At 39.1% G+C, this 15,258-nt stretch overlaps 1 protein-coding gene across 1 annotated transcript; it reads right to left on the bottom strand.

Moving 5' to 3' along the window:
• Positions 1-1,647: 1,647 nt before the first annotated feature.
• Positions 1,648-13,438, bottom strand: LOC125750832 (melanin-concentrating hormone receptor 2). The gene is made up of 2 exons (XM_049029129.1): positions 12,809-13,438; positions 1,648-2,783 (listed from the first exon to the last, which is right to left on the bottom strand). Exons 1-2 carry the CDS (start codon positions 13,204-13,206, stop codon positions 2,135-2,137), a joined length of 1,047 nt encoding a protein of 348 aa, XP_048885086.1. The 5' UTR covers positions 13,207-13,438; the 3' UTR covers positions 1,648-2,134.
• Positions 13,439-15,258: the final 1,820 nt, after the last annotated feature.

Genomic DNA, 15,258 nt, shown 5'->3' on the forward strand with positions numbered 1-15,258 from the left:
CAGGGGTTTGCGCCGCCTCCTGGGGTATTCCCTGCCTTGCACCTGCTGTTTCCAGCATAGGACTCTGCAGACTTCAGAAATAGGATAAGTGGCCAGAGAAAATGGTAGTAATGGCCGAATTAAGCTTCATGAACCACAAGCTGTATTTACTGACCCCACTAGATGGTTCTCTCTGTTCAAAATAGGGCTCAAAGTATGACCCAAAGCAAGGCCAAAGCACCATCTAGTGGTTTGAAAAAATACAGCAAATGGATCATGGAGCTTCATTTGGCCATTAGGAGGAAGGAATGATTGATGGATGGATGGTTGTATGGAAGGGGGCGGCATGGTGGTGCAGTGGTTAGCACTGTCGCCTCACACCTCTGGGACCCGGGTTCGAGTCTCCGCCTGGGTCACATGTGTGCGGAGTTTGCATGTTCTCCCCGTGTCGTCGTGGGGTTTCCTCCGGGTACTCCGGTTTCCCCCCACAGTCCAAAAACATGCTGAGGCTAATTGGAGTTGCTAAATTGCCCATAGGTGTGCATGTGTGAGTGAATGGTGTGTGAGTGTGCCCTGCGATGGGCTGGCCACCCATCCTGGGTTGTTCCCTGCCTCGTGCCCATTGATTCCGGGATAGGCTCCGGACCCCCCGCGACCCAATAGGATAAGCGGTTTGGAAAATGGATGGATGGATGGATGGTTGTATGGATGGATGGATGGATGTAGCACCCCACCTCAGGCATCCCCTGATTTATGCCTTCTACAGGCCCCAGGCTAACTGCAGCCCAGTCCAGGATGTGTAACAGCAGGAGACGGAGGAGCGGATATTACAGCAGTACTGTATTTCTGCAGTGTTATGGTGCTGATATAGAACTAACATCTTTAATGGGATGAAAACTCCTTACCACTAGTATCTAATAACGATATTGATACTGCCGGTCGATATCCCACTGCAGGCTCTCTATGGCATGCTCTGTTTTGTTGGTATTGATGTCTTGTAGTAGATGTCTACTTTAAGTCCAGGGAAGTCTGGGCCACTGCAATAAAATGGAGCAAATAGTAGTTTGACATGAAGACCTTATTGTGACAATTCCATCATGTTCTGTTATAATATGATTTAAGGGAATTTTATAGTGTTTATGTTTAATTATTTGTTTCCTACAAATTCCTTTACGGGCTTTCAGTATTTTGTTTATATATTCATACAAATATTTAAATGTACATATTTATGTTTTGCGGTAGGGCACGAGGGAATAAAGTAGTTTAATAGCTTTCGATATATCTTATAATTATGGTTATCTGTAGTTTATGACAGTAGATGTTTGCTTGAATATACTTTCTAACCTAACAAGTCTGCCAAACAGTTAGAAAAGGTTTTTTATTATGTTGCTCTTAAGATATGGACATGATTTGTGTCATGGGGGTAGTTTTGTAAAGGGACAATTTAAGGATATAACAAAAGAATATTTATAGCTAGTTTGTGGTTCAATTGTATTATGCAAATTTAGTTAATGACGAAACACATTTATTACATGCAAAATATTTAATGAAAGTAATATTTTGCTGCAACACAATGGAAAATTGCAAAATAAAAGAATATACAGAACGATAAAGCACATGACAGAAAATGCCATATTATAAAGATATCAATTCTGCTAAAATGCCGTATTATTCATCATACATCAATACATTGTATATTTAGTTTTATATTGACAACATAACATCCATTACAACATAGAGGTTCATCTTTCCTTTTTCTTTACATTTTTTTGGCAGAAATGCAATATATTTCTCTTATATTAAAGATAACATTATAAATGACTTAAAACAAGTAAACGTCTGCCATTGTATTACTGTCTCAACAAATTATTAATGAAAGCTCAATTAACAATTATAGACATTTTATAAACCAACATACATAAACAATGCATCTGTTCAGAATTTTTTTCCAGATGTTACATAAAATATCAAGACATTATCAATCCTCCTGCATCGGTTCTACATAAGCAGTCCTGGTTCCTGCTCACATTTCCAAAATGCAATCAGTAAAATATTTAGTACCTTGTTTTGCGTTACGCAGAAACTAGCATGTATAAATCAAGTCAGAACAGAAGGAACCCTGTTATTCATCTCAAGGTGGAGTTACTTCAGGGGCCTAAATGACCGTGCAGGGGTTGCCTGCATCTGTAGCAACAGTGTTCCCTCCGTCAGTCTTGACTATGGTTGTCTTGGGGGAGCCGTGATAGGCGCTGCCTGCTTCCTTCCTTCGGCAGAGCCGCTCCCGATAGTTCTGCGCGAAGATGAGCAGCATCAGCGGGTTGATGCAGCTGTGCATGTAGCTGAGGCAGATGGTGATGTTGTAGGCGTAGATGAACAGGGCGGTGGGCTGGACGATGCTCAGGTTCACCATCTGGATGATGTGGAAGGGCGACCAGCAGAGGAGGAAAACGCCGATGACCATCAGCACCGTTTTAGTGGCCCTCTTGGCCGAGACGGACTGTTTGCGCTTGACGCGCCGCACAGAGCGGAACACGTGGTAGAGGGTAAGTGAGTAAAAGGTGCTGATGATGATGAGGGGGATGATGAAGCCAATGGCCGACTGGTAGAGCGTGTACCAGTACAGGTCCTGCGGACCCTTGGGAAAGTCCATGATGCACACCTCTATGTGCTTCCGACGGGCCGTTCTTGTGTACATCATGACTGGGATAGTGGATAGAAGACTACCCATCCACACCAAGGCATTAATGACGATTGTCCACCGGATGGTTCTCCTCTCAGATGTGGGGTGGACAATCGCGACATACCTGCAAACACCCAAGAGACCAAAAAAGGACAAAAATCACATATTCGTGTTGTGTGAGGAAGCAGGAGCATTCCTTCTTTTTAAGTTATAAATGACCTCAGTCCCTGGGACTGAATAGGTCCATTTAAACACACCCCCTCCTGGTTTAGCTTCTACAAAGGGGGGCACCTGAAAGTCAACTGATAAGCAGAGTGGCTATATAATTTACCCTTGATCTAAAAATGATTTTTTAGCTCTCTGAAGACCTTTTCACATCCCAGTTCAAACATGCTTATAAATATTCAGCATAAAATGTAACAGAATTAAAATGCATCATATGGGAAAACGAAGCATTCAAAAGGAACAAAACGATGAATAAAACCATTCCACAGGCATTACTAACAGTCCTACATAAAAAAACAAAAATTACTGGAAATATGAGTTTAATTACTAAAGAAAAGCTCAAAAATACTGAAGAAAAAAATGGATGCAATAAGTTCACATTTTGTATTTAACGTGTAATCAGGAATATTCTGCTTCTAGACTTTATAACCGATGGGCTTGTTAAGTAGGAAGAAAACAAACGTTAAATGGAAACGACAGAAGGCTGAACAAAACATTATTGATGAGCATCACTAAGGTTTTAGAAAATTTGAGCAATAGTGCTACTTTTTGAAACTATCAGAATTATCTCAGTGATAAAAAATGCTTAGTTTAACAATTAGGTGTCCGTTTCAAAGTAGGCAGATGTCAGAACACAACAGGACAAATAAAGTGAGCAGCTGTACAAGCTGAATTTTGAAATGGGGTTTCCAGTGTCCAACGGGGACACATTTAAGAGGAATTCCTGCAAAGTTGTCAGGTCATTTAGATATTCTTCTACGCCCTAAGACTTAAATTTCAATTTTAATGAAAAGGTAGCACTTACCTAAAGATAAATGATAAATGACACTTTTATATTAGTCATAATTAATAATTTTTTATGCCTCGTGGGTGTTTGCCTCATGATATTCACTTTATTATGACGTATTTCTAGAACGATGCTCATTAGCAGATAGAGAATTTCCCCACGGAGATTAATAAAGTACCACTATTATACTCTGTTCTATATATATATATATATATATATATATATATATATATATATATATATATATATATATATATATATATATATATATAAATTAATTTCCATGTAAATGACCATCACAAAAATGAAATCACAATAGCTGGCTGTTAAAAATTGTATTTCCAGACATTATTATTCTTTAATTATATTAGGCGGTATCAGGTACCTACCAGTTGGCATTCTGGGACTATGCCTGAGGTTTCCTTAGCTTTTCCCATATCATCTCATTGCTATACATGTGAAACAGGCCTTATTAATCACACCTTCCTGAACTGCTATAAGTATATGCTTTGTGATAGGGGTTAAAGGAGACTGTTACGATCCCCAGCTACGCAGACCTATTGTGCTTTTCCGGCATTTCCCTTTCCTTCAGTGTGTTATATAGCTTGATGTGCATGTAGACGGTCTGCAAAGTCTTAAGGTGCAAAGTACACACCAAAGGGAGTAAGTCTAGCCGCAGAAACCACTCTTCTCCAATCTGCCTGAAATGCCTTGTTAGAATTCCGGTCCTTACTTCCGTGACACGATGAGGTCACCTGGGTGGGACTTAAAGCTCTATCAGAGTGTTTCAGACAGAGATTAAATAGAGACGTACAGTATGAGAAAAATAATGTGTTTTTTGGAACACTGAAGCATTTAAATCTATTCTAGTAGGTTCCAAAAATACAGTTATGAACAGTGAAAATGAGCATGACAGGTCCCTTTTAAAACTATTCCTTCCTCCGTGTGTAGATATGCTTTCAAAGCAGCTTCTTGATACCACTGTTCATTTCCTAAAAGTATTCTGGACTCTGTTCAAACCATCTATTTTCAAATTTGATCTAATTCCTTGTTTGTTAAAGATTCACATTAAAATGATTGCTTAGACTATTTGTATAGTATATCTGTAACAAGGCAATAAAACTATAAAACTTATTATGGCCCTTTGCCTATTGTGTGAAGCCCCATCGTTTCCATGAACAGAGAAGACAGCCTTTCCTGTGTGAGAGTGGACAGCACTGCCGCCTCACACCCATGTGTGCAGTTCACAGGGCAATGTGTGCTGCAGGCCGTCTCAGGCTAGTCCAGTCTTTCACATAGCCCATAGACACGCAGTCAATTGGGCTGCTGTTTGTAAATGACGTGGAATGAACGGCTGTTTGTGAACCCTGACATCCCACCCAGCGCATGCCTCTGGCTTTTGCCCTGTGCTACCTGAGATGTTAACAGTGTCTTATTAGATTCCTACTGTCGTATTTGTGAATTCTTTTTTTCAATAAGGTTAAAAAGGCTTGAATTTAGGTTATCAAAAGAATCGGACAACAAACTATGATAGAAATGAAAGATTTCTGATGCATCAAATCATTCCTAAAATAATCATATTTAGACCCCCAATAAACAGCTATTATATGTGTAAGTATTATATGTATGTATGTATATAGCTGTTACATATGTTGTAATGCCAGTCATGACTTGTAGAGTTCCATCAAAACACGAGGGCAGAAAAAAAAATCAAACTCTTCCTCGTGTAAAACAAGTCTTTCTGAGAATATGCTGCTACAATTTCCTCAAGCAAATTAGGGGGTGCATTTAGCTGTCCATTTCTTTCTTATTCAAATGTGAATAACTATTGACTCTAGCAGGACCATATAAAGGGATTCTTCCTTTCTGCTGTCCTCCAGCGGTACAGCGACACAAAGCAGTATCTCAGTAATGGAAAACTCGGGGCTCTGCCTTACGGTCCAAAGGGATCCCTTAGTGGCCTTCATTTTATATCACTGGGTTTTTCTTCTGTTATTTCACCCTTTGACACGTGGCTTAAAATTTTGGACAAAACATCTCTTTAGTTTCATGTAATTACAAGTCAATAAACATATAAATATGCAACCAGGAAGCAGCCAGACATTCTGGGGCCTCCTGTCAAATAGTCACCTTGGGGCTCCCTGCTCCCATTACATTATATATACTTTTGTAATTTTCCGTATTCAAGGGCCCCTCTAATGTTCTGGGCCCCCTGAATCTGTCAGGGTTTCCCTGCCACTCCGACGCCCCAGTATGCAACACAGCATATATGCCCTGTCCGTTATGTATTATCTGTAAGCTGGAATTTATCTCAGGCTACATAGGGCACAGTGCAGGCCTACGCCCTGGACGAGGTGCCAGCCCTATGGTGGTCATGTGTACTATGAGCAACTGAGGGTCTCTGAACTCAGAACAGGCAAACTCTACAAGCACAAGGACAATAAATCGATACTATCCACTAAGCAACAATGTCATCCTCAATTAGTTTATAATTTAACCATATAACTGATTAGTTTCTTCATGTTTCCCAGACCCCATAGTTCCTCCTTTCAAGGCTTGAAGCAGGTTTTGTTTTCCTGTGCGTTTGCTTTATTCTGAAGCTGGAACGATTGTCTTTTGTTTGCAGTTTCCCCTACAATTTTATAATTCTGCCTCCATTCCTTCATCCTAACAGCATGTCAAATGGCTCTTGTCACCATTCTGCCCGCAGCCAGTCTCACAACACATTTTCGATAAACAAGCACTTCTGGTGCACCCAGGCTTCCTCCTTGATGTTTTGATGTATTGGAACAGCATAGTGTGAAGGTTCTGGCCACAGGGCACCTTCAACTAGACCACTTCAACTCCGTATTAGTTACAACAAATGCTCTGTCACCCCAGAGTCTACAGTATGTGATCCTTACACAGTGATGCACAATGCAATTCCCCTTTAGAACAGCAGTTTTTGGTAAATATTATAAAAGTGAAATATCAGTGTGCAGATGCCATCATTTATCTGTTTAAATGAGGGTGCAAGTGCATGAATGAAAAGCCAGCAGTACTTAATATTCTACGCCATCATGGCTGGCTATACTGCCCGACAAAGGCAAAACTGACCACCCATATGTGTAGTGCGTAGATAAATGATAGTGTTTTTTTTCTTCTTCTTCAAAACGAGCATAGTTCATGTAAGATATTTCTCGAGAGTTAAAATAGAATCTAAGAGATCGGATGTTGGCCGTAACATAGTGTTTCGCTTTTGTGTTGCAGTAGCTTGTGAAGCCAAACGCCTAGACACAGAAACATACTGGCTGTTAAGCCCGTTACTCTTCAATGCCCACGGGCCACTTCTATTCTTACTTTTCTTTCTGGCTGAAACTGCTTTTTGTTTTTCATGTCTTCCCTCCATTTTGTGTTGACCCCGTCGCTGTCTGTCTCTATAACCCAGATAACAGAGACCTTATCCCCTCCTTCCACACCTCATTCTGTGCCTGATCCGTATGTCATTCTTATATTGGCTTATGATTTTTTTTTTATTCTTCATCTTATTGCAGGGCAGGTTCTGAGGAACAATAATATAAAGGCAAAATTTTACTCACTATTGTTACTTTGCCAGAAAACGTTTTTCATTTTTATGGTATCCAGTTAATCTAGATAATCTACGTAATCCATGCTCTGTGTCTGAGGATTCGCACAGATATGGTCAGCACCGCTGCCTCGCACCGCTGGGACTAGGGTTCGAGTCTCCACCATGGCTCCATGTGTGTGAAGTTTTCCCCGTGTTGTTGAGGGGTTTCCTCCACAGTTAAAAAAGATGCTGAGGTTAGCAAATTGTCCGTAGGTGTGCATGTGTGAGTATATGGTGTGTGAGTGTGCCCTGTGATGGGTTGGCGCCCCATCCTGGGTTTCCCCCTGCCTCCTGGATAGTCTCCGAACTCCCTGTGACCCAGAATAGGACAAACAGTTACAGAAAATGGATGGAGTTACCCATTGCTCCAACCTAATTGCTGACCCATGAGAAGTGTTACTCCTACATCACTGAGTTGTTCTACCCATGGTTTTAGCATTAGCTGAAATTGGAGTCAGATGTGCTTGGGAAAGGACAAGCTACAAACAAGCCCACAACAAACATATTACTACAACATAAATAAATATGGTAACTGGAATACTGAAGGACTGCGTACAAATATATAACTGATAAAGTGATACATATTAGATAAGTGACTTATAAAAAATGGTTTAAATGGGAAAATAATCTTTGCACATGCTACATCTACCAATGAAATAATCATTTTAAAGTACTGATTTAAATTATTTGCTTGACAAAGCGAGAAGTTCTTGTAGTTCTGTTCTGAAATGTCTTATGACATTGGAAAAATAAATATCATTTTCCCCACAAAATCGAAAGTCTAGAATTCTGTTACACTGCTGCCCTATTCTACGTCATAAAAGTAGTACTTTACAATTTATTAGAAACCAATTTCACTCCTGACCATTGATCAAATTATGTTTCATTTAGGAATCCTGTGCCCAATACATGTGCAGGATATTAAACAAAGTCATTTATCAAATAAAAAAGACCAGACCAAAACATTTTTGAGCCTGAACGTGTAAAGGATGTTAGAGTGTTTTCAATACTACGGGAGACTAGGATATTTCAAAAGTCATTTCCTATTCTATAAGAGCTGCAGTAAGACTAGGTGCCCGCAATTAAAGAATGCTTCTGCCGATTGCATTAGGTTGCTCATATTTTCTCCAAGAATTGGATTAAGGGAAGTTTGGTAAAAGAGCTAAACCTAGAACATGTCATTAGCTATTAAATCTAATGATATTAGATATTAAATCAAATTAAAATTGAAACTGCTTATTCTAAGCCAGGCTTCCCCAATTCCAGCCATGGAGGAACAGAATCCGACAGTTTGCAGATTTTCCGGCTTTGAGACACCTACTACGAGTACTGTATAAATGTAACTTATATGGTGTAAAACTTTTTTTCTGCATCTCACTGTGATGTAGTAACTGTGATGGACTTTCTAATATGTAAGCTTTTTGATCCATATACTGTAAGTGGTTGATCACTATAACCATGATCACTATAAGTGGTTTCCAATGTATGAATTTATTTACCTCACTTGAAACCTGAGTTTTCAAGTCAGTCATTTATATCAGGATTCTAAATTCTCAATTGGAAAGGTCTTTACAGAAGAACAAAACCATGACTGTTTTATGCCAATCCATATTTCTGTGTCTAATCGACACCGCAAGTACGATGTAGCTGTGGACCCTATGGCGTAGCCTGACGTGCACCTTCTCAGAAATTTGACTACACGTCATTGCGACGCAGACCACGAGAAATCCGACTGGTCCGCTTGGTAGTGTTCATATTTTTTACAGGAGCGAAGAAAGCATACACCCAGGTGTACTTGTATTATTGTTCAACCTGAAGCGTTAGTTATATCTAACATTACTAAACTTATTTAATGTTAGATATAAATAATGCTTCAGTTTAATTTTCTCTCACTTCTCCATAATTTGCGGCAAAGTTTGTTGCTGTGGTCTTTCTCTGTTAGCATTATGAAACGTCGTGTACTCTGAACTATGGTGCGTCGTTTGATCTAATTGCTTGTGTTAAGTGACATGCGGTCCCTTTCTCCTCTTGACACTTTAGCAGAACAGTCCTTAAAGTCTGAAAAAATGCTGTGGCTTTGCGTTCTAACGTAATATTGCAACTAACTAGTATCGGTCCTTGGTATCTGACAATTGTTATGAGTACAAGTATATGAGCCCAGTATTGACCCGATACCCAATGCCTGTATCGGTACCAGTGCATCCCTAATAGAGAGAGAGGGAAACAGGCTCCTCTTATTATGTCAGTAAGATGGGTTCATGTTTGGATGGGTTTCCTTAGAGGACAGAGCTCTGTGTATACCTGTTATCTAATCTATCTCATTATTATCTCAATTGTTTACATCAAAAAAACCTGCTCCAAGCAGGTTTGAACTTACGGATTGGTTGCTGTGACATCTGGGATCTAGTCAAATCATCAACAATTAAATCTGGATAACTCCACTTATGAAGAACACTCTGCTGGTAATTAGCTGATTAAGATGTGTTTGAGCAGAGGAATCTGTGATCTGTGTTGGATTATGTCCCTCGAGGCTCACACCTGGGGAACCCAATTCTAATCAGAGGGTCTGGAACCTCTCATGCTACAGAGGGCAAAAGGCTGGGATGAAACCTGAATGGAACGCCAGTCCACTACAGGCGAGATAAAAATCATGGGCTCTTCAGTGACACTAAATAGACTACAGCAGAATGCCCAGAGGAATTCCACATGACAAGGAGAATGCAAACCCTACAAACAGAGAACAGAGGAGGATTTCAAAATCTCACCCCGGAGGAATAAGGCAACGGCCCTATCTATAGATCCACATGATGGCTGTTAAAACTGAGGAAATAATTCATTAAACATGAAAATTGTGAACAATATTTTATCTTTGACAGCTTATAATTTATAAGCTGATCCATGTTGGGTAGACCTGATTGCTTCTGTAGTTAACTGCTGAATATAAACAATGCATTCTTTAATTATAGGACATATCATATACATACAATACTGTGTGTTCGTCATATATGTCACTGTATGGCTTAGACCAGTTACTTCAGCAAGCCACTTTCTAATGGTCTGGCTGATTAATCAGGTCATAGGGCTTCATCCGAGGTGAAAATTACTCCACTAGGACATTAAAAGCAGCCGGTAGCATCTGAACATTGTTATTTTGATCTAGAGGTTCCCGAAGAGGTTCTCCATTTATACCTCAAGTCATTCCTAAAAGTTCTTATTTTTCAACACCAGCACACCAGGTCAAAGCTAATATCCAACTGGGAATTGTGGTGGAAGATCTGGGAACCACTGTTCTACTCTAAATTCCCACACAATGGTCTTTCTAAGACAACTACCTAGGTACTATATTGTCCGTTATACATCATTGATTATTTTTTTTCTTCATGTCCAAAACAAGCTTCTTTTTTCCTAGTTTTTCACTTGGCTGTTCCATATAAATATACACCCATGCCTTTTCATGTTCTTTTGTTTTTGCTTCAGGACAAATTTTAGCTGACTTGACCTAGTTTGAATGCACTGCAATTATATATTTTTTCTCCTGGCCTTTACTGATTTTAATTATTTGAGCCACAGTTTTCACAATTTTCTGTGATTTCTAGCCGAACACTAACTTCCCTTAACTTCTCCTTCTTACAAACATAATCACCAAATCCCAGAATGCACTACGCAGCTCTCTCCACAGATGTCAACAAACAGGAGCAGCACATCCATCACTGCAAACATGTTGCTTGAAGTTATTTAAATTATAAGAACTACATGATCCTACTAGCATTTGTATGCCACCCAAGGCTTAGGCAAAAAAATGCTGAGCAGTAACACGAAATCCTCCACGAAATCAATCTCTTTTGCTCTTCTGACCCGTTGCCAGAAAGCAACGCCGTTCCTCTCATGTATAGTGATCTTATTTGTCATACGACTTATATCAATTCTGGAGAAAAAAATGTTTTCTTGTAAATATTCTTAAATTCCCCATTAGTAGCGATGGCACATAGGTCAAAGGTTAACATATTCCCTCTAGTAATATATATCCTCTGTCACTGAAAATCTTTTTTCATGAGTCGCATCATTAAATTGTTCTACTATGTAAAGTATATTCAGGTTGTCACCCCATGCTGGATGTAATAGACACAAGCCACAATAAAGACCTAATCTAGACAGAATGACAGTGCAATGATGAAGTGCAATTTACACATTACTGATTTAAGATAATATACAGCCCTGAAGGATGATCTGGAGGCAAGCAGGACTAAAGTTACATAAGTTTATACATCCCACAGATCCATAAATTATTCCACAAATCAGACTTTATGTGTAGGCCGATAAGCGAACATAAAACATATGAACCTAAAAATTGATTTTACCGAAAATAACTTCGTATTCATTTAATTATTTTAGCAGTTCTACAAACTTCTGACATACACTTACCTTCATTATTCCTAATTCGTTTTTATCCAAAAGCAATCATGGCTTTAAATTAAAAAAGAACTGACGGCAGACTTGTTCTATTGCTATTTTTCTTAAAATTTAATTTTAAATAATTTTCACTCATATTAACCGCAAAATTATAATTAAATATATTCCTTAAAACATACTCACATGAGTTGTGAACGCTCACTTTATATAATGCTCTGTGTACAGCGCTCACAGAAAGTCTTGCTTAATCCTATGAAAATGTTGGAAATGTATTGATTTCATAGCAATAGTCAGTTGACAAATAATTTTTAACATACCCCCATATATCTTCCGTAAGGACATTTTCTTAAGTGTCATCATTTTTCGACTGACTCATTCAGTTCTCTTCTTGCATTTTGCTATTAATCGCGATTGTAGTCATTGGCTCCCAAAGGGATACTAAACACAAATGTTTGCTGTTTTATGTTATCGCAAACATGTTACTAATGAAAAAGTGCCCAGACTGCTTTTCAATGAACTTTTAAACTCAGAACAGCTCTTTTAGAACTATAATTTGATTTTCAATTTATTACTACTTGAAATGAATGTCTCACTTAAAACTACTGGCTGTTTATAAATATGGTACATATTTCTGTAAACAAATGAATAAAATATTTTTTATTATAAAACTAATACATTTACAGTATTTTACTGAATTAAGCAAGCGTCCCAAGACTGTCTGTGAGCGCTGTCCTTTTTCAGCCACGTCGTTTTCAGTAAATACAGTCAGTTAGTTAATGGCTCAGCCTTATTAATTTTCATTTGATGACTATAAATTATTTACAAGAAATCTTCATTGAAAGTATTTTAAAGTACATCAAACATATTTAAGATGCATTATTTAAGAAATGCGCCTTAGGTTGTAAAGTGACTATTTTCTTTAAACAAAACTGTACAGGATCCCCTTACAGCAACTTGCTAGCATCTCTATAAATCTCTAAATAATTTTTTTTTTCTCGCTGCATATAGTTTTTCATGCAAGTCTCCCTCCTTAAGGACACTCATACAACACTGATGATGCATTTTACTTTAAATATGTTTAATATTATATATTAATAATTTAATATTGTAGCCCACTTACCTGTCAATACAAAGGACAGTCACAATTCCGACTGTGGTGAACTGATTACTGACATCAAGCACCATCACTGCGCTGCACATGAAACTGCCGAAGGCCCACTGTCTCTCTCTCACAAGCTGGTGGATGGTAAACGGCATCACTACCAAGTAAAGCATGTCGGCTATGGCCAAGTTCAGGACGTATATGTCGGAGACCATTTTTTTCTTACAGCTAGTCACCGCATAGATAACCAGAGTATTGGCGATAACTCCGATCGTACAAATGATCCCATATATAGTTGGGAAAACGTGCATGAAGGATGCGACTTCAATGGCGTTGTAGGACCAAGAGCTCCCATTCGCGCATGCTGTCAAGTTGGCCAGTTCGTCGTCCTTGCACTGAATCTCCGTGCTGTTCATTTTCCGCAAGTTCAAAAAGTTGCGCAGGGTATGAATTAGCAGAGCACGCGTCCGAATAACAGCGCTCTATGGCAAAGGAAAGGCGCTTCCATTCTGCACTGAGAACATGCTGGCAAACGAACAGCCAGAGAATGCTGAGAACTTTAGAAACCCTCGAAAGTGGCTGCTGGGAAAAGTTTCACCTGCCCCACAGTTTACGAGGATCACCACCAGAAACACCAACCCTCAGACTGCCGGCACAAGTCAATGGATGCATATGTAGGCTATATATAGGCTACATATGGAGTCTCCTCCCTGCAGATCCAGATGTTTAATCTGGCTGTTAGAAAAGGAGAATCGGACCAACGATATGTAAATCTAAACGATCTAATTGCCATACCTTTGCGAAACCTGTTTCTTTACGTGTTTTGCTGCATGAATAATGCTTTTAAAATGGACAGGATATACATTTACAACTTTCTTCTGGCAAGGAATCACAACCAGCATTCTAACAACAGCATCATTTACCGATTCTATCTGTAGATGTATGTAAACATCAGACGGTTTCAGGGTATGATTCCTAAAAACAGTGTGATGAACGCAAATTATTAATATGTTTAGTTACCTGAAGAATGCATATTAATATATTTTGCGACAGTCGCGCATATAGATTAGATTATATTATATTAGACAGACTCATCTTTATCACTCACACACTGGTCACTCAAACACTGGTCACTCACACACTGGTCACTCACACACTGGTCACTCACACACACACACATATATATATATATATATATATATATATATATATATATGGACAATTTGGCAACTCCAATCAGCCTCAGCATGTTTTTGGACTGTGGGGGGAAACCAGAGTACCCGGAGGAAACCCCACGACGACATGGGGGGAATATGCAAACTCCACACACATGGAAACCTGGAAGAAACTCAAACCCAGAGGTCTGAGGTGACAGTACTAACCACTGCACCACCATGCCGCCCCAATATAAAAATATGAAATGCCCATACACAGGTGCCTAAGTGTGCAAGAATGTCAAAAAGGTGAAAAGAATCAATGTATGTATGAAATATAGTTTAGGAAGCGTAATATTTAAAACAATTCTAGTTGTAATTTTGCTGTCATTTGTCATTTGTGATCATTGCATTCTGGGGGTATTCATTATTCCTGTCAAATACAGACGCCCCTCTACTCACAAATGAGATATGTTCTGAATGGCCGTTTGTAAATTCGTTATTCAACATCATTTTAAAGGTATAGTCAAAGAAGTAGGATGCTGGGAGTACGCACGCTACGCTGGGAGTACGCACGTATACGCTGGAAGTACGCACGCTACGCTGCTGCGCGGCGGGAGTAGCGGCCACAAGTTGTACGAGGCAGAAAAAGAAAACTGATGTTGCGGACAGGAAACGGGAGCCCAATGAACACAATTAGGACTTACAGTCCTCTTCGTTCGTATGTCTGAAAGTTCATAAGTTGAAAGTTCGTAAGTAGAGGAACATCTGTATACAGGAAATATGGTGCCTGTTTGGTATCTTACCGATAAGTGTTATGGACGACTTAATTAATAGCTGGGCTCAAACTTTGTATTTTTTTATAGCTGTTCTATGTTGAATATTTGTATCAGTTATACACAAAATTATCTTTTGTGCATTTATGCATGGTCTTTAAATACTTTATAAGTTGATCTACATACAGTACAACAGTGATGTCTTATTTATTATGGGGGATGTAGCAATATTGGAAGAAATATGTGAAATTTTAAGGCAGAAAGTTGGCAGCATCGCACTGAGTTGGCTCCACATCTACCAGAATCTCTCTGAACAAAGATGAAAGGATTTCATCTGTGGGCTCTACCTCAATAAAGAGTAATGTGTAGGGATACCGAGTCTTACAAAATGCAATAATACTGAAGGCTCTGACATTCACATGGCTTACAGGAAGACCTTTATGCCATATCAGAAGCACATATAATTGATAGTAGAAAATTGAGGCACTCTGCTGTCCTTCATACGTTTCTGCCAGTTGTGCGAAGTCCCTGAAATGCA

This window comes from Brienomyrus brachyistius, chromosome 10 (genome assembly GCF_023856365.1).
Source record: "Brienomyrus brachyistius isolate T26 chromosome 10, BBRACH_0.4, whole genome shotgun sequence".
NCBI lineage: Eukaryota > Metazoa > Chordata > Actinopteri > Osteoglossiformes > Mormyridae > Brienomyrus > Brienomyrus brachyistius.